This window comes from Zonotrichia albicollis, chromosome 16 (assembly GCF_047830755.1).
Source record: "Zonotrichia albicollis isolate bZonAlb1 chromosome 16, bZonAlb1.hap1, whole genome shotgun sequence".
Classification (NCBI taxonomy): domain Eukaryota; kingdom Metazoa; phylum Chordata; class Aves; order Passeriformes; family Passerellidae; genus Zonotrichia; species Zonotrichia albicollis.
The window spans coordinates 728726-755829 of NC_133834.1; the positions used below are offsets into that span (position 1 = coordinate 728726).

At 60.3% G+C, this 27104-nt stretch overlaps 1 protein-coding gene across 1 annotated transcript; it reads right to left on the reverse strand.

Annotated features, from left to right (window-relative positions):
• Positions 1-2023: 2023 nt before the first annotated feature.
• On the reverse strand, positions 2024-26538 carry CACNG3 (calcium voltage-gated channel auxiliary subunit gamma 3). Its single transcript, XM_074552951.1, has 4 exons — positions 26020-26538; positions 6259-6342; positions 4531-4671; positions 2024-3421 (listed from the first exon to the last, which is right to left on the reverse strand). The coding sequence occupies exons 1-4, from the start codon at positions 26228-26230 to the stop codon at positions 2910-2912; spliced, it is 948 nt and encodes a 315-aa protein (XP_074409052.1). The 5' UTR covers positions 26231-26538; the 3' UTR covers positions 2024-2909.
• Between the last annotated feature and the right edge of the window lie 566 nt (positions 26539-27104).

Below are 27104 nucleotides of genomic sequence, written 5' to 3' on the forward strand. Positions count from 1 at the left end.
ACAGACAGACAGACGGACGGACACTGCTGGGGCTGTCACCGCCACCGCGGGCTGCACCGTGCCCGGCCCCGCTGCACCTGCGGGGGGCTGTGCATGACCCGAGGGACAGACAGACAGACAGACGGACACTGCTGGGGCTGTGCGTGACCCGAGGGACAGACAGACAGACAGACGGACACTGCGGGGCTGTCACCGCCACCGCGGGCTGCCCGCTTCTCCTGCGGGATGCGCTCCGGCTCTCCGGCCCCCGGGATCGTTCCAAGAGCAAACACTCCGAATCTCCCCGAGTGCTGCGCCCCGGCCGGCCGGGCCCGCAAGCCCCGCACGCCCCGCGGTGTTTACCGGGCTCCCACGATGATCTAACGCTGCACAAAGCCATTGTAGATAAATATAGAGCACTGCAGCACCATAAATCAGCGGGCTCGGCAGCGCGGCAGGATCGGGCTCACGGGGGATGGATGTGGGTCCGCTGGCAGCCGGGGAGGGGGAGCGGGTGCCTCTCCGTGTGACACCGGCCCCTGTGCCACCACCTGGGCTGTCCTGCCCGCCGTGGAGGTGACCAGGACATGCCGTGCCTGGTGTCGGAGCGGCGCTGGCAGCCGCGCGTAGACGATGGGCTATCATACTGTTTATCAAGGTCTGGCGGAAAGAAAACAAGCTAATGGGGCATTTGCTGATTCAATTCGTTGAATTTGAACAAATCTTTTTAATCCTCTTCTCCCGGGGATTGCAAAGGTCAGGAAATGGGCAGAATGTGCACTTTCAGGTATTGAAATTAAACTTGTTAAGAAATCCATATTGATTTGCACTTCTCTGAGAAATATTGAAGCCTCCAGATTTAGCCTGGGTATCGATTTTCTCTTCCAGGGGAAAGACATCGGCACAAAGGGAAGATATTACACGTGGCAGTAAACACCTTCAATCACTGCCCGCTCTGCCTCCATGCGCACAAACAGCCGGTCCGGCACTGCGGCTCCGCAGCCTTTCTGCGCCCCCCGGGTGCCCAGAGCCTGCCTGGAGCGGCTGGAAAGGGATTTGGGCTCTGCCCTTAAGGCCCTGCTTTAGCTTTTGGTCAGCCACGATCAAAAACAATTACTCGGGAAGCTGGAGATGCTCATTGTAGGTTCCTTCCATCTACATTATTCCACTCCATTCTACCCCGTGTTCAGCGCTGCCAGCCCTTTCACTGCTTTGCTTTTAAATATTGCCCTAAGATGGGGGTGCAACTCTCCTTTGACTGTTTTTAACACACGCAATCAGCAACTACGGCAATTAAGAGGCTTAATTAGCATCTGAATCAGCCTTCTCGAACAACCCCCTTTGCCACAGTAGCAAATAAGGGCGAAGGAATTGAAATTCTCCCTGTGAGGGTGGGCACGCCCTGGCACAGGGTGCCCAGAGCAGCTGTGGGTGCCCCTGGACCCCTGGCAGTGCCCAAGGCCAGGCTGGGATAATGGAAGCTGTCCCTGCCCATGGAATCATTTGAGCTTTAAGGTCCATTCCACCCCAAAGCATTCTGTGGTTCTGTGAAGGGAGTGCCACCCTGGCTGGGGCTGTTTGTGGAGCTCCCAGGAGGATTTCACTCCAGCAGAGCTCCTGAGCCGGGTTTCCCAGCGGCCTGTCCATTTCTCCCAGTAAGGATTGGGATGTGCACTCTTGGGGCAGCAGAGCCAGGGCGAGGCTGTTCAGGCTCACACACTGCACACCAGATGTTGCCCTTCTGCGAGAGGAGTGAATGAGAGCCCTGCTGGCCCCAGAGCAGCCCCGGGGACCTTGTGGGACTCTGCCACTTCTGCCAGAAGGTTAAATAAGATTTCAATTAAGTGACACATCACCGTGGACAAACTGCTTCCAAACTGCCTGCGCTTAGACGAGCTCTGCTCCAGCGGGAGAGTTTAGAGCCGAACCTCTGTCTGCTCACGCGCTCCCTGCAGCCCAGCCTGGCCTCCCTCCTCCCTGCCGGCCACGCTGCGCTGCCCTCGGTGCCTCTGCAGGGTCACTGTGACCTACTCAGCCAAGGAACTTGCCAAACTGGACAATTTTATTGTTTTTCTCATGGATCTCCCAGCCATTCGGGAATCACACCCCATCCGCGCGCGGCTGCAGCCGCTCCCGCAGCACCACGGTCGCGCGTTGCCCCTCGGCTGTGCCCAGCCAGTCATCTCTGACTGCGTGTGTACCAACTGCAGGGAAGTAATTCGTTTGCTTGCAACATTAGAGGTGAATTAAACGCTGGATACTTGCTACCAGTCACTGGAGTAATTCTGCTCCTGAGTCCTTTCATGGGAGGGAAGGAAGGGAAGGGAGGGAAGGAAATAAGCCCTTTCGAGACCACAGAAAATTGCAAAAGGATGTTTCTTCCAACCCGACATGACAAAATTGAATTCCAAGCTATTTAATGCATGCACGAAACGCCATAGAGGAACCCAGCCCGAGCACTCCATCCAGCACGACAGGGAAGGGGGTTCGGAACACAAGCATCGCTCCGGCACTAGCTCAGTGCTTCCAGCTGCGGCCTTCCAGGCGATTCCACCGAAAGGTAATACCGGGTAAGGGTTCTCACGGACAGGGCTATCGCCAGCATTTCCATGGACACACAGCTATGGGAACACTGCGGTTATGATCACACGAACGATGGAGACCTCGGGAAGCCGCTGTCCCGGGGGCTGGAGCCCGCTCAGTCTGTGGGACACCAGGGCCGGGGTCCCAGCGCGGCCCCGTCCCCTCCCCTCGGGGGTCCCGCTCCCACTGCAGGTGCCGCGGCCCGGCCAGTGGCATTTCAGGAGTGAAAAACCAGCCCCACGGGCAGGGGCACAGGGAGCCTCCGGGTTTGTCCTTAAAAACGGGGTTTCACAGGTTACACCGTCACGAGGGTGATGCCATGCAGCCTGCCCACGGCCCAGCCCGCCTCAGACCGGCGTGGTTCGTCTGTTGGCCGGGTTGTTGTGCAAAGACTCCTTGAACTCTTTGGGGATGGAGTTGTGGACCTGTAAAAAACCGTGGTCCCGCTCCGAGTTGAGCAGCGTCCCCATGGTGACCTTGGAGGGATCCCTGGAGAGGGTGAACATGGAGATGTCGGTGGAGGGGATGGTGCTGAACCCTTTGCTGATGGGCGACATGTCCCGGGAGCGGGGCTCGGTGGAGCGGGAGCTGGACCGCCGGCGGAAGCGGTACCTGTAGGGCGGCAGGCGGGTGAAGGCCGACCTCTTGAGCAGCTCCGAGTGCGACCTGGCGCGGATCTGGCGGTGCTTCTCGATGTACATGTGCACGGCGATCACCCCCACCATCTCGGCGATGATGAACGACAGCGCCCCGAAGTAGAAGGACCAGCCGTAGGAGTAGCTCTTCTTGGAGTCGCTCTGCCCCGGGTCCCCCGCGTTGGCCGAGATGTACACTATGATCCCAATGATGTTGCTGAGACCTGCGGGGGAGACAAGCAGGGCAGGCGCTCACCTGAGCGGCAGGAGTGGATGGGGGGAATGTGTCCCCATGGGGCACCAACCCTCTGCCAGCACACTGGGACCAAACCCCCTTGCAGACCTCTACTGGTCTCCCAGGACACCTTTATGTTCCCTTACACATTCCCTTGTCCCTGTATATTCCCAGGAAGAAGGAATAATCACTGTTTTTTCTAGAAAAGGGACATTTCAGGAGCTGGTTGTGCTCTGCTTTGCAGAGCAGGCAATGCAGGAGCCTGGCTGGTGTCATGCAGTGGCAGAGCCAGCCTGAGGGGTACAGGGGGATCCCCCCAGCATGAAGCCAGGTCACCATGGCCCCGGGAGCACAGGGAAGCTGGAATGGCTCTGCCTCTTTCCATTTCTGGTGGAGTCCTGAGGCTTTGTCTGGGGCAGGGGCAGCCTGTGCCCCACCAGCAGCCAGCAGGGCTGTGCTGCAGGCTGGGGAGAGGCTGGTGCATTCCCAGATTTACTTAATGAATCAATTATGTTCTCTCTGCTGTTTTCTCATCTGCATCAGCAGCTCCTGCCAGCCAAGGAGGAAGAATCATTTGTCTTTTTGTGGGGAGAAGAAAAACACAAAATAGAGCGGTTCCTTGAGACAAAGACATTGTCACGCGATAATCAGGGGAAGCGGTGGGGAACAGCACAGAGAAATGAGTAATCCAGCAGGAACAGCCTCTCCAGAGAGTGGTTTCCATGTGGCAGCCCTTCTGCCTGGTGCTGCTGCTGGCACAGTGCCCACTGACTGTCCAGGATGGAGGGCAGAGCCCCAGTCCTGTCCCAGGGTCTGGTGGCCCCAGGGGATGGCTGCACTTGGGGAGCCCCTCCGGGGCTGTGCCCCGCCATGGGCTCTGCTCGAGGCAGGGCAGAGGGCACTTGAAGCCCTGTCGGGCACAGGGACCATGGCCAGAGACCCCTGACAACCTTTCCCTTCTGTGGGGATTTTCCACAGGGCTGGAACAGCTCTCAAACCTCAGAATCTCTCAGTGCTGACAGCCTGGGAGGACCCACACCCCATCCCTGTGTCCCCCCAATGTCCCCCAGGCTGGAGGGGCCCCTGGGCAGCTCCTACCTGCAGAGACGAAGAAGATGCCAGCGCTGAGGATGACGTTGTGTTTGCTCTTGTAGAACTCGCTGGCGGCCACGCACAGGCCCCCGAAGAACAGCAGCCCCACGCTGAGGATGGGGAAGATGCTGGATGCTCTCACTGCACCTGTGGGACAGGGACAGGGGCAGCATCAGCCCTCAGCACCCCCTGAACCTGCACCAGGGAAGGGTCTGTGTGAGGGCAGCCCTTGTGCTGCCAGGATGGATGGGGAGACACAGCCCTGGTCCTCACTAGGCATCCTCTGCTTGTCATGGACCTCTGCTTGTCATGGACCTCTGCAGTGGGTTGAGTTGGAAGGGACCCTCACACCATCCAGTGCCACCCCTGCCATGGCAGATCCACTATCCCAGCTTGATCCAAGCCCTGTCCAACCTGGCCTTGGGCACTGCCAGGGATCCAGGGGCAGCCTCAGCTGCTCTGGGCACCTGTGCCAGGGCCTGCCCACCTCTCAGGGAAGGATTCCTTCTGCACACCTCACCTGGATTCCCCCTCTGTCAGTGGAAGGCATGGCCAGTCCCAAGGCTGGGTGAGGGTGGCCCTGCAGCCAAGGGACACTGTTCCCTCAGCATGAGCAGGTGCCAGGCACTGTGACACAAATGACACCCTGGCATGCAGAGCCACACGTGTGTGCCAGACTGCTGAGGGCTCAGCCCAGGCTCTGCATTCCCAGACAGCAACAGAGGCAGCAGGGGCGTGCAGCAGCCCTGGGCACCCCCTGAGCTGCTGGGGCTGGAAGGAGTTCTGGAAGAAGGGCCCTGTGCCCATGGCATCGTGCTCAGCCCCAGCTGACCCAGCTGCTGCTCACCCAGCTGTTGCTCTGAACTCTCAAATTTCCACATCTCTGCTCACCCAGTGGAGAGGAGAGTGAGTTTAATGAAATGGCTTTGCAGTTTTAGTAGATTAGTGTTGAAGTTCTCCCACCCCCTCTCACATTTAAAGTAAAAAGTCTATTTTAAAGCCCCCAGGAGTGGAATTTTAATGGAGCTTCTCTGTATTTCTCTGCTTTAATAACGGCCCTATCTGAGGGATGAGAGCCCAAGCCAAGGCACAGTGTATTTTTGGTGCAGCAGGTAGTGATCTGCTGCATTCATTATTCTCTACTGTCACTTTGGAAGCTGATCCATGTAGGGAAGTGGATTGGGCTGGGCTTTAAGGTCCCTTCCAAGCTGGGCCATTCTGGGATGCTGTGGGAAGTCCTGGGGTCCTGCCCTGGAGCTTGGCTGGCCCCTGGGACAGGAGGAGCCACCTTTGCCGGGAAATGTGCCAGTTCAGCTCCCTCTGTGTCCCTGTGCTTGGCTGCCAGGGCAGAGCACCTGGAGCTGCTCCTTGTGCTCCCAGCGAGCCCAGCCTGGATGGAGGCTCAGGGAGCAGGGACACCAGCAGGGACAGGGACAGGGGTCCCTGTGGGGCTGCACCTCAGGGTCCCAGTCCCCTGTAGGGACCCCAGGGCACTCAGGCTGTGCAGCCACTGCTGGGACTGGCTGTGGGGAGAGTGAGTGCCAGCCCAGTGTGCCAGGAGCATGTGGCACTGAGGCGTGGCACTGAGGCATAGCAGTGCCAGGCTCAGGGAGCCCAGAGGGTCCCTGAGGCTGCACGGGGAGCCCTGGGGGCTGCGACCCTGCTGGGTGACACCGGGGCACAGGGAGGGGGCCCTGCAGGGCCCGGGGGATGTGTGCACAGGGGAGCACTCACGGAGCAGGTACTCGGCCGTGTCTTGCTCGTAGTCTGCATCCTCGGGGAAGTGGTCGATTTTCTTGCACACTCCTCGGAAGGTTCCTGGGGAGACACAAGGCAGGGAATGCTCAGACCCTGCTGGCCAGGATGGGCAGCAGCCCAGGGGCCTTCATGCCCTATATGGGCACTGAGGCCCAGCGTGGGACTGCCCTGGAGCAGCCAGGGGCAGGGAGGGGTGGCAGGAGCTGCAGCATGTCCCCACAAGAAGGGCAGCGCCCCCAGCATCCTGGCTGTGGGCACGTGCTCAGGTCATGCAGGCTCTGTGCCCTCTGCCATGGCACCAGGGACCAGGGCTCCAGACAGCACCAGCCAGCCCTCAGGGGGTCCTGCACGCTCCAGGCTGTGCTGGGGGAGCTGAGCAGCACGACAGGCATCAGTCAGAGGCTGGAGATGAAGCTCTGGGGGAGGCAGGCTGTCATCCAGAGGGAGACACAGCAAAGGAGGGAGAATCGCCTGCTGCCGTTGCTTTGGGAACTGTGGGAGAAGGGGATGCACTGGGCACGGTGAGGACACCAGCTCACGGCACAGCCCCCAGCCTCCTCATCCTCCTCCTCCTCGCAGCTCTGGGTTCCACCCACCCTGTCCCAGTACCCAGAGCCCCACGGCTCTGCCCCACGGGTCCCTCTGCTCTGCAGCCGCCAGGCAGTGCCAGAGCGGGGCTGCAGCAGTGAGGGATGGATGGAGCAGGCACGGGCAGAGCAGCACCCCTGGCTGCCCGGGGCAGGGGCAGCCCCGGCCCCACAGCATCCACTCACACTCTGACATTTGTCTCCTTTACTCCCTCTGTTCACCAACTGATGCTCGTCGTCATGGCAATGCCGAGCCACCTGACACACAACTCCAGCCTCCGAGCACACACCACAACAAGGCTGCAATCCCAAAAATCCCCTCTGACCTCCAAGGGGCTCCCCAGGGAGGGAATCCTGCCCTGGGAGCTGCGGCTGCCGCAGCCTCACCCAACAGCAGCCCAAACTCTCCGTGTGACGGTCTCACCTCAATCCAGGGAATCCCCTCCAGCTGGGAGACCTCCCAGGGCTTTTTGTCTCTCCCAGCAATGGGACAGCAGGGCTCCTGCAGGCTGTCCCTGTCCTTGTCCCTGCCCGGCGGCCCAGGCTCTGCAGAGAGCCCTGCCTCGGGGTGGGTGACACGGGGTTTCGTTTGGCAGCGATGAGCTCGTTCGGCACACTCAGCAGCGGCGGGTTTGTGCGGGCAGCCTTCCCTTCCCTTTCCCTTCCCTCGGGCAGGGTCTGTGCCCCCCGGGCACGGCCCGCGCTCCCCCAGCCCCGACAGGGCTTGTGCCCCCCGACCCCGAACAGGCTTTGTGCTCTCCCTGCTCCCCGGTACCGCCGAGTTCCCGCCCCGCCCTTATCGGCGCATGCAGAGGCAATTAATTGATTTGATCTCAGGTTGTTTTCCTCTCGGAGCCCCTTCCCCCAGGGAGGGCTGGGGGGACGGGGAGGGGCTGTGAGGGAAAGGCGGTTGCGGTGGTGGAAATACAGCCGAGAATATCGATCCCAGCCCGACGAGCCGGGAGGCTAAAGAGCTCCAGTTATGGTGTTAAAATCTCATTACTTTTCATCTGGTGGAACCGTTTTTCCAGGGACCATTCTGGGTGCTACTGGGGTGTGCAAAGAAGACTCAGGCTGAGGAGGATGAGCTGAAACCACTCTCAAATGAGAACAAAATTCCTCGCTCCCCTCGTGGTGGCTCAGCCAGGAGTCAAGGTCACATTCCAGCCCTCAGCTCTCTGCTCCTGCTGATAAATCCAAGTGAGTTATCTCCCAAGTTGTGGTTTCCAGTAATGGCCTTCTGAAGGCACTGTGTTACACCGAATCCATCTGAGGGAATGGCGGGTCATTATGGTCTAAGTTCCCTGAAAATTAATATTTTGGAGAACCAGAGGTCGGAGCTGAGCTGGGGAGTGCTGGGGTAGGAAGGAGCCTGCTGCACAATCCCAGAGATGCTCAGGCTCTGCACTCCCTGAGTAACAAGAGCAAGATACCTAAATATCTCCGAGGAATTAAAACTTCAGGGCTCATCTTTTTTTACCTCCCACCCACCTCCCAGATGCTTGGAGAGATGGAGAGAAATTCATCCATATTCCTTCCCTTCCCCAGCTCCAGGCTCTGCAAGGCATCCTGGGGCTCTTTGCACAAGGTCCCTGGTGTGAGATTGCAGAGCTCCGGGTTCTGGGTCTGTGCTAGCCACGGCCAGCAGCCAGTGCCCACAGCACAGGGCTCAGTGGGTGCCACCGAGCAGCTCCTGCGGCCCTGGGATGGCTGTGGGGAGTCTCAGCCACCCCCCAGAACATTGTTTGCCTCCTGCATCACCACATTTTCAACACAGCCTGAGTTCAAAGGCACACAGCAGCTTAGAGGAGCAGCAGAGAAGGGTGGTGGGGTGGCTACAGACCCTGATCCGCAGCGCTGAGTAAATCCCCTGGAGTTGAGGACAAGGGCTGCTCTCCAGCAGGCCAGGGAAGCCCTGGGGAGCCAGGGGAGCTGTCCCTGCCATCCCACCAGCTCTGTGACTCCCCAGACCGTTCCTGCACCTGCTGGCCCCGAGCCCAGGAGAGCGGCCGAGTGAAGGCAGAACCCGAGAGCCCGCAGCCCTGCTGGTGCCGGGATGGGTGCTGGGCCCCTCAACACCTGGCAGTGGGAGGAATCCTCCTCCTCCTCCTCCCCCTCGGCAGGGCTGAGCTGTCCCGCAGCACATCCCGGCGGCCAGCAGCCCCACAGCAGCTCCCCCGGCGGCTCCGTCTGCCTTTCACACCCTCTCCCCCTCGCTGCGGTGGTGGCTTGTGCCTGAGCAGAGGCACCTACACAGATACGCCTGTTCCGAAGGACACTTTTCCCTGGCTTTATATATTAAAAAAAACCCCACCAGTGGAAAAAACCCAAGTCAGATGGAAGGAGAGCAGGAGCGAGGAGGCAGCAGGGGTGGCTGCGGTGGCCGAGCAGAGCCCGGTGTGAGCACACACCTGAGCACACCTGGGGACAGAGGGGACAGAGCCCAGCGCCCCCAGGGCTGGGGAGCGTGGGGAGCAGGAGATGCCCGGGATGGGCATCCCCAGGGGGACACGGCGAGCACAGCTTGGCACTCACTCACACCTCGGGTGGGCCGGGAGCTCCTGCCAGCGCCAGCCCGCGCGGTGCCAGCGATCGGCGCGTGGCACAGGGACTTCACTCCCTCAGCGGTGTTAAACGGGAAAAAAGGGGGAAAAAAAAATCTACATTTTGACAGTGACTCATCATCTCCCATTCTGGAATCTGTGGGGTTGGTGCAACCTACACAAGGCAGTTCAGAAAAGCAAAACAATTCTGAATAATAGAGGAGGAAAAAAAAGTTTGCAGCTGATGGGTAATTTCCAGCCCTTTGCTCTGAGGGTTTTCTCATTTTTCCTCATTAGAAAAGTAATCAGGTAACACTCTGGAGCTGCTTCCAGGGGCTCCCCCCACGCTCTCCTGAGCTTCCTTCCTCCCTGCATCCTCCCAGCCTTCCTCCCTCTGTCCTTCCACATTGCTGGAGGTCATGGCAGGAAAACACCAGGCTCCTGGGAGGATGCAGGGATGGGGCAGGAAGGTGCAGGGGCTCTGGGTGCCCTTTCTCTGCTGTCCCCTCCATGGCACGTGGCAATGGGCAGCAGCTGCCAACGCCAGGAGCGCTTGGATCATGCTGGGGAGGAGAGCACTCATCAGCATGTCTAAGGAAATCATTTCATGTTTTATCTTTAACAGTGGATAAACATTGATTTTTATTTTAAAAGGTAATTGACATTCCTATGAGAGCGCAATGAGCGCTGGAGCAGCCGGAATTGGCGTAAATAAGCCGTGTGCTAGAAATTAATGAGCTTCACTGATTGAGTTTATCTGTTTAAATTAATACAATTCTGGCAATTATATAAAAAAAATAATGATCTTTGGTTTGTTTGCCTGCTTGGAGACATGGATGGTAGGAGATGGGGCAGGGCAGGAGGCCTGGCCCAGCTGAGCAGCCCAGAGCCTGGGGCACCAGGACCTCCCCTGACCCTCCAGGATCCTGCTCTTCCTCTTTAATGAACATTTTAGATTTCCTTGGGTTAACTGATGAGCCCCTGGGAAGGGTTTGTTACCTTCCAGCCTCCTCTCTGGCTGAAGGGAGCAGGGGTGGCCAGCTCAGCTCTGGGAGGTTCCTGGATCCCACATCCTTGTCCAGCAGGGTGTGGGGAAGGGGCTCTGTCCTGCAGGGTGGGGGCTCCGTGCCCATTTAGGAAAGGGGTTTTGGGCTCATCCCCCTCCTCCCCTTTCCACCCCTCCAAGAGCTGGAAGAAGCTCCCAGCTCAACCCTGGCATAAGTGCCTGGTCTTTAGGGTCTCTTCCAACCCAAACCATTCCATGATCCCATTACCCAGCTGGATAATTAACAGACAGATCCAGACACACTCATTTGTAGGAGTGAGTTTGACCCACGAGTTTCATGTCCAGAACACTGGGGACAAAACCTGCCCAGATGGGACCAGGGGGAAAACCAAGAGTCGAGAGTGTAAAACCTGGAATCCTCTGGTGAAACAAGCTGCCGGAATCCAGCCAAGGAGAATCTGTGGCTGTGGGTGCTCGGGTGTCTGCTCTCACCCCGAGCACAGGCCGGATCATGCCCAGGCTGCTTAAGCACCTATTTATACCAGGGAGGAGAGAAGCTGCATTATGATGGGGAGCTGGAGGTTTCACTTCACCGGTATTAAAATGTCCTCTGAATTTCTAAAAACCTATAAATGACAATTTCATAGCTGTGAAGCGTGGCATCCAGCACAGGGGAGTGCTATTTTCGACTCCGTGTTGACAGCTGAAGGGGAATGGATCACAGAATTAAAAACTAGTTGCTGCTCAAGTCCAAGCAATCATGGCTTGATGATGCTCCTTATGGGCACACAGAGGCAAGTCCGAGGCACCAGCACAGACTCCTGGTGCTTTGAGAGGTCAATTCACAGAGCAGAAAACAATTATAAGCCAAATCACTTAGGAGAATGGATTTGAGCATAAAAGCACAACTGTGTACAGAGAATGATTTAAGAGCGTTTTGCCCGAAAACTCATCACCATGACGGGAGCTTGCATTGGTTTAGAAACTGCCTGGCTAATAAGCAAACAGCTATAAAAATAAAAACAGGCCCAACAAAGAGAAGAAAGGAGATATTCATAACTCTGAATATAAATCAGCAACTTGGAATTGTAGAGCACCGATAAAGGCTGGAAGAAGCAACGGAAAAGCACCAGAACGTCCTTCCCCAGTGCATTGGATGAGCAGCAGCACAGAAAGGAGCAGTGCCACCGCCCGCCACCAAACAACGCAGCAGCAGCCTTAGTCACAGGCCCCAGAAATGTTAAATAACTGATCATGGCATTTGCACACAGCACACCCTCATCCAGGGCCGGGAGGATGCAATGCCAGCCCTGGGGAGTGCGGGAAGGGAAGGGAAGGGAAGGGAAGGGAAGGGAAGGGAAGGGAAGGGAAGGGAAGGGAAGGGAAGGGAAGGGAAGGGAAGGGAAGGGAAGGGAAGGGAAGGGAAGGGAAGGGAAGGGAAGGGAAGGGAAGGGAAGGGAAGGGAAGGGAGGCTGCTCTGCCCACCCTGCAGCCCTGCTGCTGCACTGGGGCTGGGGCTGGCATCTGGTACAAGCAGGGACTCAGGACAAGGGGACAGCCACTGGCACAGAGTGACATAGCCGCTGGTCACACTGGCTTTGGTGCAGCCAACAGCAGGGGCAGTGACAGTGACACAGAGCCCAGCAGGTGACTGTGTCAGCGTGGGGGCCAGCAGGGGCATCCTGGTGTGCTGGTGTGCAGCAGCCTGGAAAAACAGATTTATTCATGGAATCATCACAGGATTCCGGAGTGGCCTGGGCTAGAAGGGACCTCAAAGCCCATCCAGTGCCACCCCTGCCATGGCAAGGACGCTTTCCACTGTCCCAGGCTGCTCCAAGCCCTGTCCAGCCTGGCCTGGAACATTCCAGGGATCCAGGGGCAGCCACAGCTGCTCTGGGCACCTGTGCCAGGGCCTGCCACCCTCAGTATTCCTGTTTCAAGGTGAAGCAGCTGCTTAAATCTGTGATCAACACTATGGTCTGTGTTTGAAGGAGGCTGTTACTAACTGCATCCCATAAAGAGAGGGCCAAGGGCAGAGCTCAGGAGGTGCCAGAGGAGTCTGGTGGGCAGTGAGCCCCTCCATGCCCTCAGCACAGCACTGCAGGCCCAGGGCTGCAAAAAGCAAATCATTCTGCAAAGGAGCCCCACAGTGCAGAATATCCAGGCTAAAAATATGTAAATGTCCATGAAAAGCACTGTCAGAGCTGCAGCGAGACGAGGCAGTCGCCAAAAGGCAATTTGGAATTTCTGAGCTCGCTGCACGAGGCATTAAAAAGGTCACTATTTCTGAAATAAGGATCTTTACAAATAAACACATTTGCCGAGGCCTCGGTGAGTCATGCCAGAGCGGAGCACAGAGCATTTCCACCCTAATGCTCCTGACAGGCCGGGAGCAGGGAGATCTTTTCATGTTTACAGTTCATCAATAGTTATTACAGCTGCACAGTCAATCTTTAAAGCACATTTAGCCAGGGAGGAGGCTCGGCAGGTTGTTTTCCCTGAAAAAGCGATATTAAATTTATCATGTTCTTCCTCTTTTATAGCATAGATTTGAAGGCAAGTATTTGAAGTTCAAATACACGACTGCCACTCCAGCACCTGCCTTTTCTAAAATATATCCATACTTGTGTCACATCTTCCCGGTATAAATATTTGAAGTCTTCAGCTGATGTGTTAAAAGGGCCTCGATCCATCACAGCCCATTTATTCCGGGGAATGCAGTGGGCACTGTGCTGTGCGGGAGGGAGGGATGGCAGCCCCGGTTCCCCGCTCCCCTCCGGCTCCCCGGCCGCGGTGCGGGTCCGGCCCGGCCCCGCCGCTCCGAGCGCCGCCAGCCCGGCCGGATTTAGCTCCGGGTGCCGGAGGCAGCGCCGCCTCCTCACCATCTGCGGGAGGGAAGCAGCCCCGGGGAGCGGCTCCAACGCCCCAGATGGGGAAAGCCATATTCAGGAGTAGCACCATCGTTTCACTCCTGGCTTTTTTTGGAGAACAAGGAGGAACTCTCCTGCAGACGGAGCATCAGGAGAGAACTTTGCTGGTGAACTAGTGAGCGACGCCGCCCTCGTCTTCCCCATCCATGAAACAACAGCTGCCCTTCTGAGCTGCCCAGAGGCCCAGAGCCACTCCCAGGGCATTCCACACTACCCCTGCCCTGTTTGGGAACACCTTGGCACTACTGCACTGGCAGCAGGCCCCTGCCTGGGTAGGGAGGGTGTATCTCATCCCTCATACAGTACTTTGGGATTTCACAGCACCAAAATCCCCCAGCGCATGGCAGCCAGCTGCTCCAGACCCCTGAAACACTGCATGATACACTGCAGGGGCCCTGAGACACTGCATGATACACTGCAGGACCCTGAGACACTGCATGATACACTGCAGGGCCCTGAAACACTGCATGATACACTGCAGGGGCCCTGAGACACTGCATGATACACTGCAGGGCCCTGAAACACTGCATGATACACTCCAGGCCCCTGAAACACGGCATGACACGCTGCAGGGCCCGGAAACACGGCATGACACACTGCAGGGCCCTGAAACACAGCATGATCCACTGCAGGCCCCTGAGACACTGCATGATCCACTGCAGGGCCCTGAGACACTGCATGATCCACTGCAGGCCCCTGAAACACTGCATGATTCACTGCAGGGGCCCTGAAACATGGCATGATCCACTGCAGGCCCCTGAAACACTGCATGACACACTCCAGGCCCCTGAGACACGGCATGACACACTGCAGGGCCCTGAAACGCTGCAGGATACACTGCAGGGCCCTGAAACACTGCAGGATACACTGCAGGGCCCTGAGACACTGCATGATACACTGCAGGCCCCTGAAACACTGCATGATACACTGCAGGGCCCTGAGACACTGCAGGATACACTGCAGGGCCCTGAAACACTGCATGACACACTGCAGGGCCCTGAAGCACTGCAGGATACACTGCAGGGCCCTGAGACACTGCATGATACACTCCAGGGCCCCCAAAACAGTGCAGGGCCCTGAAACACTGCCCTGCCTCAGGGACTCCTCTGTCTGAGGCTGTGGTGTCCCTGCCCTCACTGCACCCTCCAGCCCAGGGAGCAGGGCCCTACTTCTGGCTACAGAGCTGCTCCACTCAGGTCAGAGCTGGGCAGGCTGCTCCTAGTCCCTGAGCCACTCACACCATCACCTGGCCATTAAACAGCCCCACCTTCCCCAGCTTCCCAAACCTCAAAGCACAAAATGCTTTGCTAGAAAACATCTGAGCTTTTAAACAGCCCCAAGTCTGCCTGGCCCTGCCATTGCAAACCCCAAACAAGCCCAGCTCCCTAAGGCTCTGCCCTTCAGGAGCCAATGAGAACTCTGAGGGAAGAGGAGAAAGACGTGAAGGCCCCGAGACGGTGGCAGCAGAGAGCTTCAGCTCTCCCCCACGGCTTTCCATCCTGCTCTTCTGCTCTGAATCACTGAGAGCCCATCCCAGGTGCTGCTCTGCCATCAGAACAGGGACAGAGGGAGTCCCACCGGACCCTGGCACTTACCTGGGGCTGTCTCTGTGGCTGTACTGCCCAGTTTTCAGCTCTGGACCGTGCCCAGGGTCCGTGGCACTGCCCTCAGCCCGCAGCACACATCCCTGCAGGGAGGGCTGTGCCTGCAGCAGCCTTTGATGGCTCCGTCCCAGGTGCAGCCCAGCAGCTCCTGGTTACCCCTGAGGGCACCCACCTGCTCTGGGGTGATGCTCCAGCAGCTGGGGCTACGGGCTGGAAGGACAATGGGTGGGTGGGTGGGTGGATGGATGGATGGATGGATGGATGGATGGATGGATGGATGGATGGATGGATGGAGAGCAGCCCTGAGGAGAGCTGGAGAAGGACTGTGGACAAGGGCAGGGAATGACAGGACAAGGGAGAATGGTTTCCCACAGACAGAGGAGAGGCTTCGATTAGATACAGGGTGGGCAGGCCCTGGCACAGGTGCCCAGAGCAGCTGTGGCTGCCCCTGGATCCCTGGCAGTGCCCAAGGCCAGGCTGGGTGGGTTTGCAGCACCCTGGGATGGTGGCAGGTGTCTCTGCCCATGGTAGGGGTGGCACTGAATACCTTGAAGGTCCCTTCCAACCCAAACCATTCCACAGTTCCACAGCTCTGTTCTCCCCAATTTACAGACGGGTAGGGCAGCACTGCGGAGATGCAGATCACGAGCATCTGCTCGCTCTGGGTGCTCAGCTGGAGCCGGGGATTTCACAGCCCTGGCACAGGCTCTGCGCGGGAGGTGCCGCTGCTGTCACACCCGGCCCGCCCGCCAGCGGGGCTGGGCCCCCCCGGGCCGCTCCTGCCTGCCTGCCTGGGGCGTTCTGCTTCTCTGCCTTGGGGGAGACTTCCCCTCATCCCTAAAGGGAGATCTGCTCAAACTGACGTGGCAAGAGATTTCTAAAGAGTGTCTGAGCTGGTGTGCCCTGAGCAGTTCCTGAGCCCCTCAGGGAGCGGCACGGACGGTGCCACACACGGCACCGGTGCGGGATGGCCGGGAGCTCCCGGAGAGCCCAGGGACAGCAGCTCCCTCACGGCCGATGTCCCGCAGCTCCCGCACCCTGCAGAGGGCACAGGGGCCATCCCGTCCCCGCAGTCCCCACGCCGGGTCCGCAGGGCCGGGCCGAGCGCGGTGCGGGCAGACGGGGCTCGGAGGATGAGGAGGAGGAGGCGCTGCTGTCTCGCACCTCGGCCACGCTGAGCGGGGCTGGCAGCAGCCACACGGGCCCGGCTGCGGGCAGGGACCGCAGCTCCGCCGGTGGCACCGGCTGCGGGCACGGGCTGGGCTCCCGGAGCTGCTGCAGGCTCAGGGAGAGAGTTAATTGGGGCAGCCCGGGCAATAGACAGGGTGTCTCCGATGTCACCAGACGCAGCTGTTTCCAACACGCCTCCCCAGCCCCGGCGCCCCTCTCCCGCAGCCGGGGGACAGAAGCGGCAGCCCCGGCTGAGCTCTCACACCCCGCCGCAGCTCCGCTGCTTCCCATGCAAGGCGCGATCGCTCTGATCCTCCAGCCTCTCTCGCTGGAGAGGAGGCCAGAGACTGATGCACAAAGAACACGTTCTTCCTTGGCTGGAATGTGCTGAGGAGCCACAGGAGATTCTCCCAGCACGGGAGAAGGAGCCGCGAGAGGCTGGCAGCCCCCGGAGTAGAGGGGCGGGCAAGGCTCCAGCCCGTGCCCAGCTGGAGCGGTGCCAGCCCAGCCCAGCCCAGCCCGGCCCGGCCCGGCCCGTGGCACAGCTGCGGCACCGCGATGTGCCGAGCCAGGCTGCTCAGGCAGATGGAGGCCCTGGCACGGATGCCGAGCATCCCGGCAGCAGTGAGTGTCCCCGCTGGCCGGACACAGCCGGGCTGGCGGCTTCCGCAGGTCACGGCGTGCCTCGGAGGGTGACAGCGACCTGTCCCAGCCGGGCAGCGGCCCGGGAAGGCGCGGCCCCTCGCAGCGCTCGGTGATGGCGCTGTGTGAGGCACTGGGGATGCTGAGGTGTCACACACGGCTGCGGGGAGCCGGCGTTTAACACCCGGCTGAGCATCACCGGCCTGGCCTGCAGGGTTCCTGCTCCGTGTCAGGAGGGAGCCCGGCCTCTCCAGGGGGATGGAGGTGCCATCTCTGGCAGCAGGGAAGTTCAGGACACGAGCTGCTTGCAGCACAAGCCAAGGCTGATTTTAGTTAGTTACATCAGGCACACCTCAAAAGGACTATTGCTTGTTGGCAGTCTCTCTGGGGTGCTCTCCCCTCCCCTTGTGACTCCAGGCACAAACTGAGATTAAAGGTATAACTAGGGGACAATGACCAAAACACCGGTGAAATTGGAAATGTGATCATTTGAGAGACAGGAACGCAAATGTCACCCTCAAACACCACCTTTGTCACTGCTCACTACAATCCCACAGGATGTATGACCAGTGCCAACATCTCCATGAGTGCCCAGTGTCCCCATGAGATCCCAGTGTCCTCAGAAAGGCTGGGGGGGTCACACCCTCCCTTGTCCCTCACCCCGGGACTCCTGTCCACCTCAATTCTCCTCCTTCAGCACACCCCACTTGGCAAACAGCAAACACAGAGCCCCAGGGAGGGTGACAGGATGGCACCAGGGACTGACCTGCTCCCAAACCTGCCCACTGCCCCTCCTGCCACCCTGGCATCGCCACAGGACCGTGTGATTAAACAGCACCATTCCCAGGGACCTGGAACAGGAACAGCTCAGCCTCCCTCTGCTGCCCAGCAGCACGAGATTTGTCTCTTCATTGTGGTGTCAGGAGATAAGAAACAGGCAATATCTGAGAAAATCATCACACCCTGCTCAGCAGGTACCATCCCTCCTGCTGCCAACCCTGGTGTGCTCAGCACTCACAGGGAGTGAGGGATTCCTGCCATGCTCAGGGCTGAGCAAAGCCCAGGGGTGCTGGCACATCCAAAAGGGACCAAGAGCCTGCTGCAAGAGGATCCCCCACTTCTCCTCTGGACAAGGGATCACAGCACCTCAGAACCCCCGAATTGTTTGGAAGGGACCAAAAGGCTCAGGCCAGCTCCGAGCCCACAGCATCCCCTGGCCTGGCCTGTCCATCCCGCAGCCCCTTCCATAGCTGTGGCAGGAGAAGGCTGGGAAGCGGCAGCAGTGTGCAACGAGAACACTCCGCAGCAGCCCCGGGTGTTGCCAGGGCTGTGCCACAGGTCCCGGGGCGGGATGCAGCCCCTGCCCCTCCCCGCACAGCCCAGGAGCCTCTCCCGCCGCAGGGCTGTCAGCACACACACCCCGGGGACAGGGACAGCCACCCGCTGTCACCCGGCGCTGTCATTCCTTATCACAGCGCTGTCTTCTTAATCAGAGCCCTTATCTGGAGCTGCTGCACTCCCCAGCGAGCCGCGGCTCCTCACAGCCCCGTGGGACTGAGCAGAGCAAGCAGCTCCCGGCTCCTGACCCGAGGAAAGCTTCCCAAACCTCGGGAGCGGAGCCCATCCCCACAGCAAAGGCAGCTGGGAGCGCTCCGGAGAGACCCCCGCCCCTCCGCACCGAGCACTGAGCCGCAATGCATCCAGCACCTTCAGGGGAATCCTTCCCAGGGGCACTCCAGGGGCTGAAGCGGCTTGGAGGTGCTGGGAAGCTGGAACCGTTCTGGGAAGGGAGCGGGCAGCGGGCAGGACCCTCCCCAGCTCCCTGCGGGCACTCTGCAGGCATTCATGTCACACCTTCCCCTTGGGCTGCCCCAGCCCCGCACCGCCGGCGCTGCTGTTAATGGCAGTGGATGCCTGGCAGCTGCTTCCTCACCTGGCAGCAGGTGGGGCAGGGAGAGCCCCCTGCCAAGTGGGACCCCTCGGGCAGAATCCCCCATACCTACGGATTAGTGCATTTATATCAATTGAAGGCCGTTATTTATTTTCCCGAAAAAGGAGGTTACTGTAGTTATGAAGTGCACAGTGTGTTCATTAAAAATCCATGGTGAAATCCATGTGAACAGGAAGCAGGAGAGGCGAGGAGCACTGAGCAAGATTAATGCTCGGCTGCCTCACCTGAGCCCATCCCAGAGAGCAGAGCATGGCAGGTGTGCACACACCTGAGCAGTGCCCGGGGCTGTGCCAGGGGCACGGGATGGCATCACCCTGCAGGCCAGCGGGGGCACTTCCCCGGAGCCGCGGGAGTCGGGCACTGCCGAATCCACCTGGCTTCACCTCACAAAAGGCAAAACTCATGCTGAGAGAAGGGATTCACCAAAGGCCACGCAGCTCTTGGCAGCGGAGCCGGGCATCACTCCCCGGCTGCTCCAGCAAACGTCATGGCTGGCACCTCTTGGGCAGTGCCCACCTCGCTGGGAGCCCGGAGACCCAGCATCCATTCCTGAGGCACCCTCTCCACAGCACAGCATGGCACAGCACAGCACGGCACAGCACAGCCCAGGCCAGCCCAGCCCAGCCCAGACCAGCACAGCACGGCACGGCACAGCCCAGCACGGCACAGCACAGCTGCCCGACCCCCAGAGCCCGGCTCGCAGCCCTCGGCAGCCAGCCCTAATTATTTACAGCCGGCGTGGAGCCAGTGACCTTGCATGGGAAAAAAACCCACTTGAGCCTCATTCAAATTCTGCCTTGCACCTCTCTTACACGGAACAGCTCCGGAGATGACAGGCTCTGCACCACGCCTATGCAGCAGTAAAATGCCTGTTTCTGAGCCGTTCACAGCATTTTACTCATCACGTGCTGCTCGCAGGCAGCGAGGGAGCCGGCTCTTTAACCCGCCCCACGAGTCAGGATTTGTGCCCAGAAAACACCGCAGCAGCCCAGGAAGGGTGAATTCTGCACCCTGTGCTCGAAGCGGAGCTGGTGGCAGCGAGCTGAGGCACAGCTCCTCCCCGGACACTCTCCAAGCAGCCCTGGAGCCACGGTGCCAGCTGGCAGGGGCACCAGTCCCTCTGTGCCCAGGAGAAGGATTCTTATGACTCGTGGCATCTGGCCGTGTGCCACCAGAACATGGGGCTGGAGCAGCCTGTGGGTCCAGCCAGCCTCATTCCCATCTCTATTAGAGGACAGTAATTCACTTTATCCAGTACATCCTCCACCAGGGCGAGGCTCAGGGATTCCCTAACCCAGGGCTGTGCCTGGGTGCTGTTTGTGACCCCTCTCAGAGCCCCGTGTTTGGTGCTGTGTGACAGCAGTGCCAGGGCTGGGCTGCCCCTGCTCCAGCCTGTCCTGATGGAAAGTCTGGCTGGGTTAAACTGCAGCCTGGTAATCCCACCAGGTAATCTCAGACAGATAACTTCCTCTCCACCTTCATCCCACACCTCTCCTGAGGTGCCTCCATCACATCCTGTATTTCCATCACACAGGAAAACTCAACACGTCCCAGCCCTCAGGAAAAAACGAGCCAAATGAGCAAACAGCCCTTCCCAGCACCCCAAACCTGCCTGGCTGCACAGAGCAGCCCTGGCCCCTCCATCCCCTCCATCCCTCGCTGGCAGTCCCCACCTGTGCTCCCCTGCCCCACAGCTGCCATGGTTGGGGCACTGTGGGGAGCCCTGCCAGAGGTGCTGGGCAGCGTGGTCAGTGTGGTCAGTATGGTCAGTGTGGTCGGTGTGGTCAGCGTGGTCAGCATGGTCAGTAGAGTCAGTGTGGTCAGTGTGGTCAGCATGGTCAGTGTGGTTGGTGTGGTCAGCGTGGTCAGCATGGTCAGTAGAGTCAGTGTGGTGAGCATGGTCAACGTGGTCTGTGTGGTCAGCGTGATCAATATGGTCAGCATGGTCAGTGTGGTCAGCATGGTCAGTGTGGTCGGTGTGGTCAGCATGGTCAGCGTGGTCAGCATGGTCAGCGTGGTCAGCATGGTCAGCATGGTCCGTGTGGTCAGCGTGGTCAGTATGGTCAGTATGGTCAGCATGGTCAGTGTGGTCAGCGTGGTCAGCATGGTCAGTATGGTCAGCATGGTCAGTGTGGTTGGTGTGGTCAGCGTGGTCAATATGGTCAGCATGGTCAGCATGGTCCGCATGGCCTGGCAGCCCCTCCACTCCATCAGCAGCGCTGGCACCGAGCTGCACCAGGCACCACGTTGGGGTGGTGATGAGAATCTATCCCAGACACTGACCAGACAGGGGAACAGGATGAGCAGCTCCTCAAATACCTGCCCATAATGAGTAGTGAGAAAAAGTGCTCCATCACGGGTGATTGCAATCTCAGGGACATTTGCTTGGCGCTTTTAAAAATTAAAGATAATAACTTTCTAACAGAAACAATCTTGCTGTCACCTTGGGGAAATTCTCTGCTTGGCCTCACTCAGAGGGCTGAGAGGAGCTGGAGGCGGGGGAAGCGCTGGTGCCCAGCCAGGGCAGGGCTCCCAGCCCAGTTTAATGCCTTCACTGTGACCCAGCTCAGCTCAGCGGAGCCAAAACCAGCCAGGACAGAACCAACAGGGAAATGGAAACTCGGGAGCAAGGGCAGGAGCTTCCCTGCACCTCACACCCCTGCTGGAAAGGGGGAATTAAATTAAAAAGTTAAAAATCAGGGACTCTGATATGGGAAGTAGCAGGCCACACGCAAGTGGCTGATGGGAGGAGCTGATGGGATCTGTTAAAATAAATCTGCAGCTGAAAGGTCAAGGCACAACAAGGAGGAGTTCTGTCATTGTGTTGGAAGGAGCTTTCCTGACGTGTAAACCACGGCTGGATCATGACAGGGTAACTGTCAGTCATGGAGCAGAAGTGACACATGCTTATTTATTCATCAGATACTTCTGTTCTGCACTTGGAGACAAACAGGCTCCCGGGTTCTGGCAGGAGCTGGGGGATGCTGAGCAGCGACTGCAAAGTGTAAACATGGAACGGGAGGACCAGAGAACTCCCTCCCAGGAGCATCCAGAGAATGGGCTGAGAAGGCTTCTGAGGATCTGAAATGGATTTTAATAAACCTTGGCATTCTGTTGAATTTCTGGAAGAAGGGAGAAGCTGGTTTGCTGCCAGGAGGGATGCGATGGGCAGTGGCAGGAGCTGTGTCCCCAGCATTGCCTATGGCTTAGCAGAGGAGGAGGCAAATGTCAAACAGCCTCCTGGAAAACAGATTTATCAAACTTCGTACATTTTTTCTGATATAGTTATAGATTCAGTTGATAAAGGAAATCAGTAACATAATACATTTAAGAGTTCCACAGGGTATTTGATTTGGCTCTCCTGAAAAAGTTAAAGACCTGCATTATGCAGAATCAACAGTGCTTTATTACCTGGGCTGGGAGCTCCCAGAGACAGTCCCTCCATCCAAGGGATGTTCCTGCACAGGATTGCCTGTTACAAGGACAGAGCTGAGCTATGGCAACGTCTTCATTGGGAGCATTGAATAAAACATGAAATAATTGGGAGTAAACCAGGGAAATGGCAGAGAAAAGAGAGATGGGAATATTGAGGGATGAGGGAGGTGGGCCAGGCAGATTTGGGCAGCTTGGTACCTTGGGCCCATTCAGCCATGGCCATCTCCATACAGCCTGGGAGTGAGGAACCAGGAGAGCCGGTTCCAGTTTGGGGCTGGAGATGCTGCCCAGTCCCACCAGATGGGCTGAGGGTCCCACCCCTCTGGGGAGTCCCTGTGAGGGGCTCAGAGACCTCAGCGTGCTGCCAGACTCACAGCAGGCAGAACAGGGACACACAGCCCACGGGACACACAGGTACCAGAGATTATTTCTTATGTTCAAGTGAAGCTGGAGGAGCTCCTGGGCTCTCCAGTGGAACCCCTGGCCCAGGGACACGTCTCATCACCCTGGGGTGCAGCCTCCAGGAGTGACCATGCACCAGCACTGAGCTGCAGGTCAGGTGCAGGAAGGACTGGGCAGGGAGGGTCCTGAGGGCTGTGGGGTCAGCTGGTGGCACCTGCAGCGTTCTGTGTAAATCCCGATGGGATCATCCCAAAGGACCAGCCCTGAAAGCTCCCCAGGGAGGAACTGCTGGCTGGCAAAGGCTGTGCTGGAGCTGCTCTGGGGGACACTGAGGGGCCAGGATGGGCCCAAGGGGGACAGCCCAGCTGAAGGACAGCTCTGGCACATGAGATGTCTGTGTCCCCTGCCAAACACCCCACAAACCAGCCCAGAGGAATGCAGGGTGCTGAGCATCCTCTGTGAGGGAGGCAGGCAGAGCAACGCTTGGCCTCCTCCAGAAATGACAGAGCACTTTATTCTGATGAGGGAAATGAAGGAGGAAAGGAAAAGTACCACATCGCCTTAAAATATGGTATTTTGAGCAGCCTTGGCCAAATCCTCCTGCTCCTTCTGCCTGTTTCAGATCCGCATGATGCCATGGAGCCAGTCCCAATCTACACCACGCAGCAGGGAGGACACGGAGCCTCCCTGCATTTAATGATGCTGCATTTAATGATGCTGAATTTAATTAAGTTTGATGAAAACCAAAGTTCTGTTACTTTCTTGAAAACACCACTAGCCTGAGCAGCTATTTCTCAACTTCAGCTCTCTGCCATGAGCTCCCCTTCCTTCTGAACCGACACAGCGGGCACACAGGACAGCAAGTGACACTGGGACAGCCACGGGGGACACACAGGGACCAGCGCGGTCACACCTGAGCTGGACACACGCGGGGACACCTGCCGAGCGTCCACACCTTGTCAAAGCAATAACCAGGATCCAAAGGCTGCCATTCCGAGCAGACTGTCACGGCCCAGCAGGCTGGGAACACCTGCCTGGCTCCAGCGATTGAGTCAAGCGCTAATTTGTGTTTCCCAGCGTGGGTGGCTCTCCATGGGTCTGCGGCGGCTCCATTCAGGATTTATCCGCTCTCGCCGAAGGGCTTGTGACGCTCACGTGGTGGGGGCTCCCACGCAGGCGCTGCGCCGGGGCCGCCGGGGATGCTCGGAGCCCCGGGAATGCTCGGGGCCCCGGAGATGCTCGGAGCCCCGGGAATGCTCAGAGACCCGGGGATGCTCGCTCGGAGCCCCGGGAATGCTCAGAGACCCGGGGATACTCGCTCGGAGCCGCCGGGGATGCTCGCTCGGAGCCGCCGCTCCCGTCGGGCCGAGCCGCGGCGGCTCCAGCGCTGTTCCTGCCCGGCACACGCGTCCAGCCCCCGCTGGCGGCGGAAAGTCCAGGGCTGAGGCGGCTCCCGAGGGACAGGCAGCTCTGCTCGGTGCTAAAAGCATTTGTGCCCCGCAGGAGAAGCGGCCCCTGCGACAGAGGCGGTCCCGGCCCGGGGATGGAGCCGCTGTGCCCGCTCCGAGCGCACGGAGAGCAGCGAGGCCCTGCAGCGGCAATCACACGGCGTGTAACCGGTCCGGGCTCTGCCCCCGGCCCTCCCCCGGCTGCGGGGCCCTCAGCCCCCGCCCCAGCACGCTCCTTCCCCCGCCCCGGCTCCTGAGCCCTGAGCAGCTCGCTCGGGGAAGTTTTCCCTTGCCAGCCCCGCGCTGGTTCACAGCCTGCGGGGCGCCTTCCCTGCAGGATTCGGGAAGGTGACAGGCGGCCCCAGCACGTACCCCAGCACCATCCCAGCCCCAGCACGTCTCCCAGCACAGCCGGGACCCTGCCTGTCCCCGTCCCTGTCCCCGCTGCCACCCGCACAGGGGTGACGGAGCCCGTGCCCCGCACGAGGCCCGGGGGTGCCGCGGGTACGGGCGAGCCCCGCACGGCTCCACTCCCACTCCCGCAGCTCTAGAGCCCCAGCGCGGGGCAGGATGTGGAACAGGGAGTGCTGAGCCCACGGCGAGCCCCTGCCCTGCCGCTCCCAGCCCCGTGCCCAGGCTCAGGGCGCAGGGCTGGCATCCAGCTCCGAGCTCTGCCATGGCACTGCCAAACCCTTTCCCAGGGCAGCGGGGCCTCTCTGGCTCCTTCCAAAGCAGTGATTGATCACAGTGAGGGAAACATAAAGCATTGGCCGGAAAAAAAAATACATGTAGCAAACCAAAGAATTTTGGATATTACTCATGCCGCCAGTGATCCCAGCTTTCACATCCCTGGCTGCTGCCTCCTTGGCTCCCTCAGCCCAAGAGGGGAGACAGATTATCTCAAATTATTTATTATGGAATTAGAGCATGATCCAAACCCTCCTTGAATCAATAAGCAAGCTCTGACTGACTTCACCGGGTTCAGGACCGAGCACCAGGAACAGACAGGGTATTTCTGCATCCGTGACTCACCGAGAACTTTCCAACGTGGAGGAGCCGCTCAGCGCCTGCCCCCGGCGCTGGAGGGGTCGCTCCGGGCCCGGGGCGCTCTGACACGGCCAGGGCCCCTCAGGGCAGCGGGGCAGGTTCTCCTGAGCACGCAGGGCACCCGCTGCTGCCCTCACTGCCAAAGTTAGGGCCCAGGGCGATGCCGCCGGCCGTGTATCGCTGCGCAGGTACCGGCACCTGGCTCTGTTCGAGCTCATCTTTAACCACAGCCCGTGGGTGCTCAGAGACGCCTCGAGCAGCAGCTCTGGGGCAAAACTGCCCCGAACTGTGGCCTGTGCTGCAGGAGGGCGGCAGCTGCTGGGGCCTGGCCAGGCAGGCGCTGCTGCGGGAGGGGAGCAGCGGGGCCGGGCGGGCAGAGCTCGGCCGTGGGGCAGCCGTGCTGGGGCGGCCCCGCCGCGGGGACGAGCGGCGCTGGGGCAGCAGCAGCGCTGGGGCAGCAGCAGCCCCCCTGCCCGGCTGTGCGCTCACAGGGAAGGGGCTGGCGCTGGAGCCGGGGCTCGGTGATGGAAGCGCCGGGCGCGGTGCGTTCCCCCCGTGCCAGGGACGCGGGGCCGGCCGAGCCTCGGAGAGGGGCAGCAGCCGCGGGCCTGTCGCTCCCGCATTCCCGATCAGGAGAGGGACCTGTGGCCCCTCAGCCCGGAGCTGGCCGGGAGGACACGGCGCGTCTGCCGCCGGTGCCCGGCACGGGGGGAGCCGCAGCCCCGCTCCCCCGGCCCCGCGCCCCGCCACGAGCGGCCCCCCGAGCTTCCAGCTCGGCGCCAGAGCCCGGGGAGGGGTGCGGGAGGCGGCGGCGGGAGCGGCGGGGCCGCCGGGCCGGGGGATGCTCGGAGGGCCGGGGGTGCTCGGAGGGGCCAGGGATGCGCCGCTCGCCCGCCGGGGGCCCGGATCTGGGGAGGGGGGTCCCGCGGTGCAGCCCTTCCCCCGAAGTTTGGGGGCCGCGGGGGTCGGTACCTTCCAGGCAGCACGTCCTCCAGAGCCCCGAGTGGGTCATCACCTCCTCGTTCTTGCGGCTCGTGTCGTTGTCGCTCATGGACTTAGTCCTGCACACGCCGCGCGAGTAGAGCCAGTAGTCGGTGCCCACGGCGATGGTCATCAGGCTGAAGGCTGCGAAGGCTCCCACCGTGGTGACGAGCATCTGGACGCCTCTGTCACACATCCTCATGCTGCTTCATCCTCCGGCGGCGGCTCGCAGGGGAAGGGCCGGCGCCGCCGCCCGCCGCCCGCCGCCTCATGCCCCCGCGGGCGGCGGAGAGCCGGGCCCCCGCGGCGGCGCGGAGCGGGGCGGCCCGGCCCCGGGGAGCGCGGCTCGCATGGCCCGAGCGCGGAGCGCAGCAGCCCAGCCCGGCGGAGCGGCTCCGCCGTGCGCTCCCGCCGCCTCTCCCGGCGCCTCCCCCGCGCCGCCCGGCCAAGGCAGCGGCGGGGGGCGGCGGGGGCGGGACCCGCGGGGGGCTGCGCCGCCGGGACACCGCCCCCCGCCCGCTCCCACGGCACCGGGGACGGGACCGCACGGGAAACCCAGCCCGGGTGCCGGGACTGGGCGGGGACCGCGACCGTGACTGCCCCGGGAAGCCCACCCCGGGTGCTGGGGTCGGGACTGCCCCGGGGGAACGAGAGAGGGACCCGACAACCAAACCCGGACTGGGCAGGGGGATCCCGCCGCTGGGTGCCGGGACTGAGCGGGGACTGGGGGACCGAGACCACTCCGGGGACCACCGGGGCTCTGGGACCGGCCCGGGACTGTCCCGGGACACGGAAATCCCCTGGAAGTGGCAGTGCCGCCCCAGGGACAGTCACCCACCCGCGCCAGCCCCCGGCACGGGGCCGCTCCGGTCCCTGGGTCCCCGCAGCTCTGTCTGCTCGGTGCCCGAGCTGCTGCACCGGTACCGGGCACCGCTGGCACCGGGACAAGGGGCTGGGGGCACACACGCACACAGCGGCCCCAGGGAGGGCACAGCACCTGCCCACGCTGGCACGGGGCTGTCCCTGCCCCGGCAGCCCGGTGTTCATCCCCTGCGCAGGAGCTGCCTCAGCCTGAA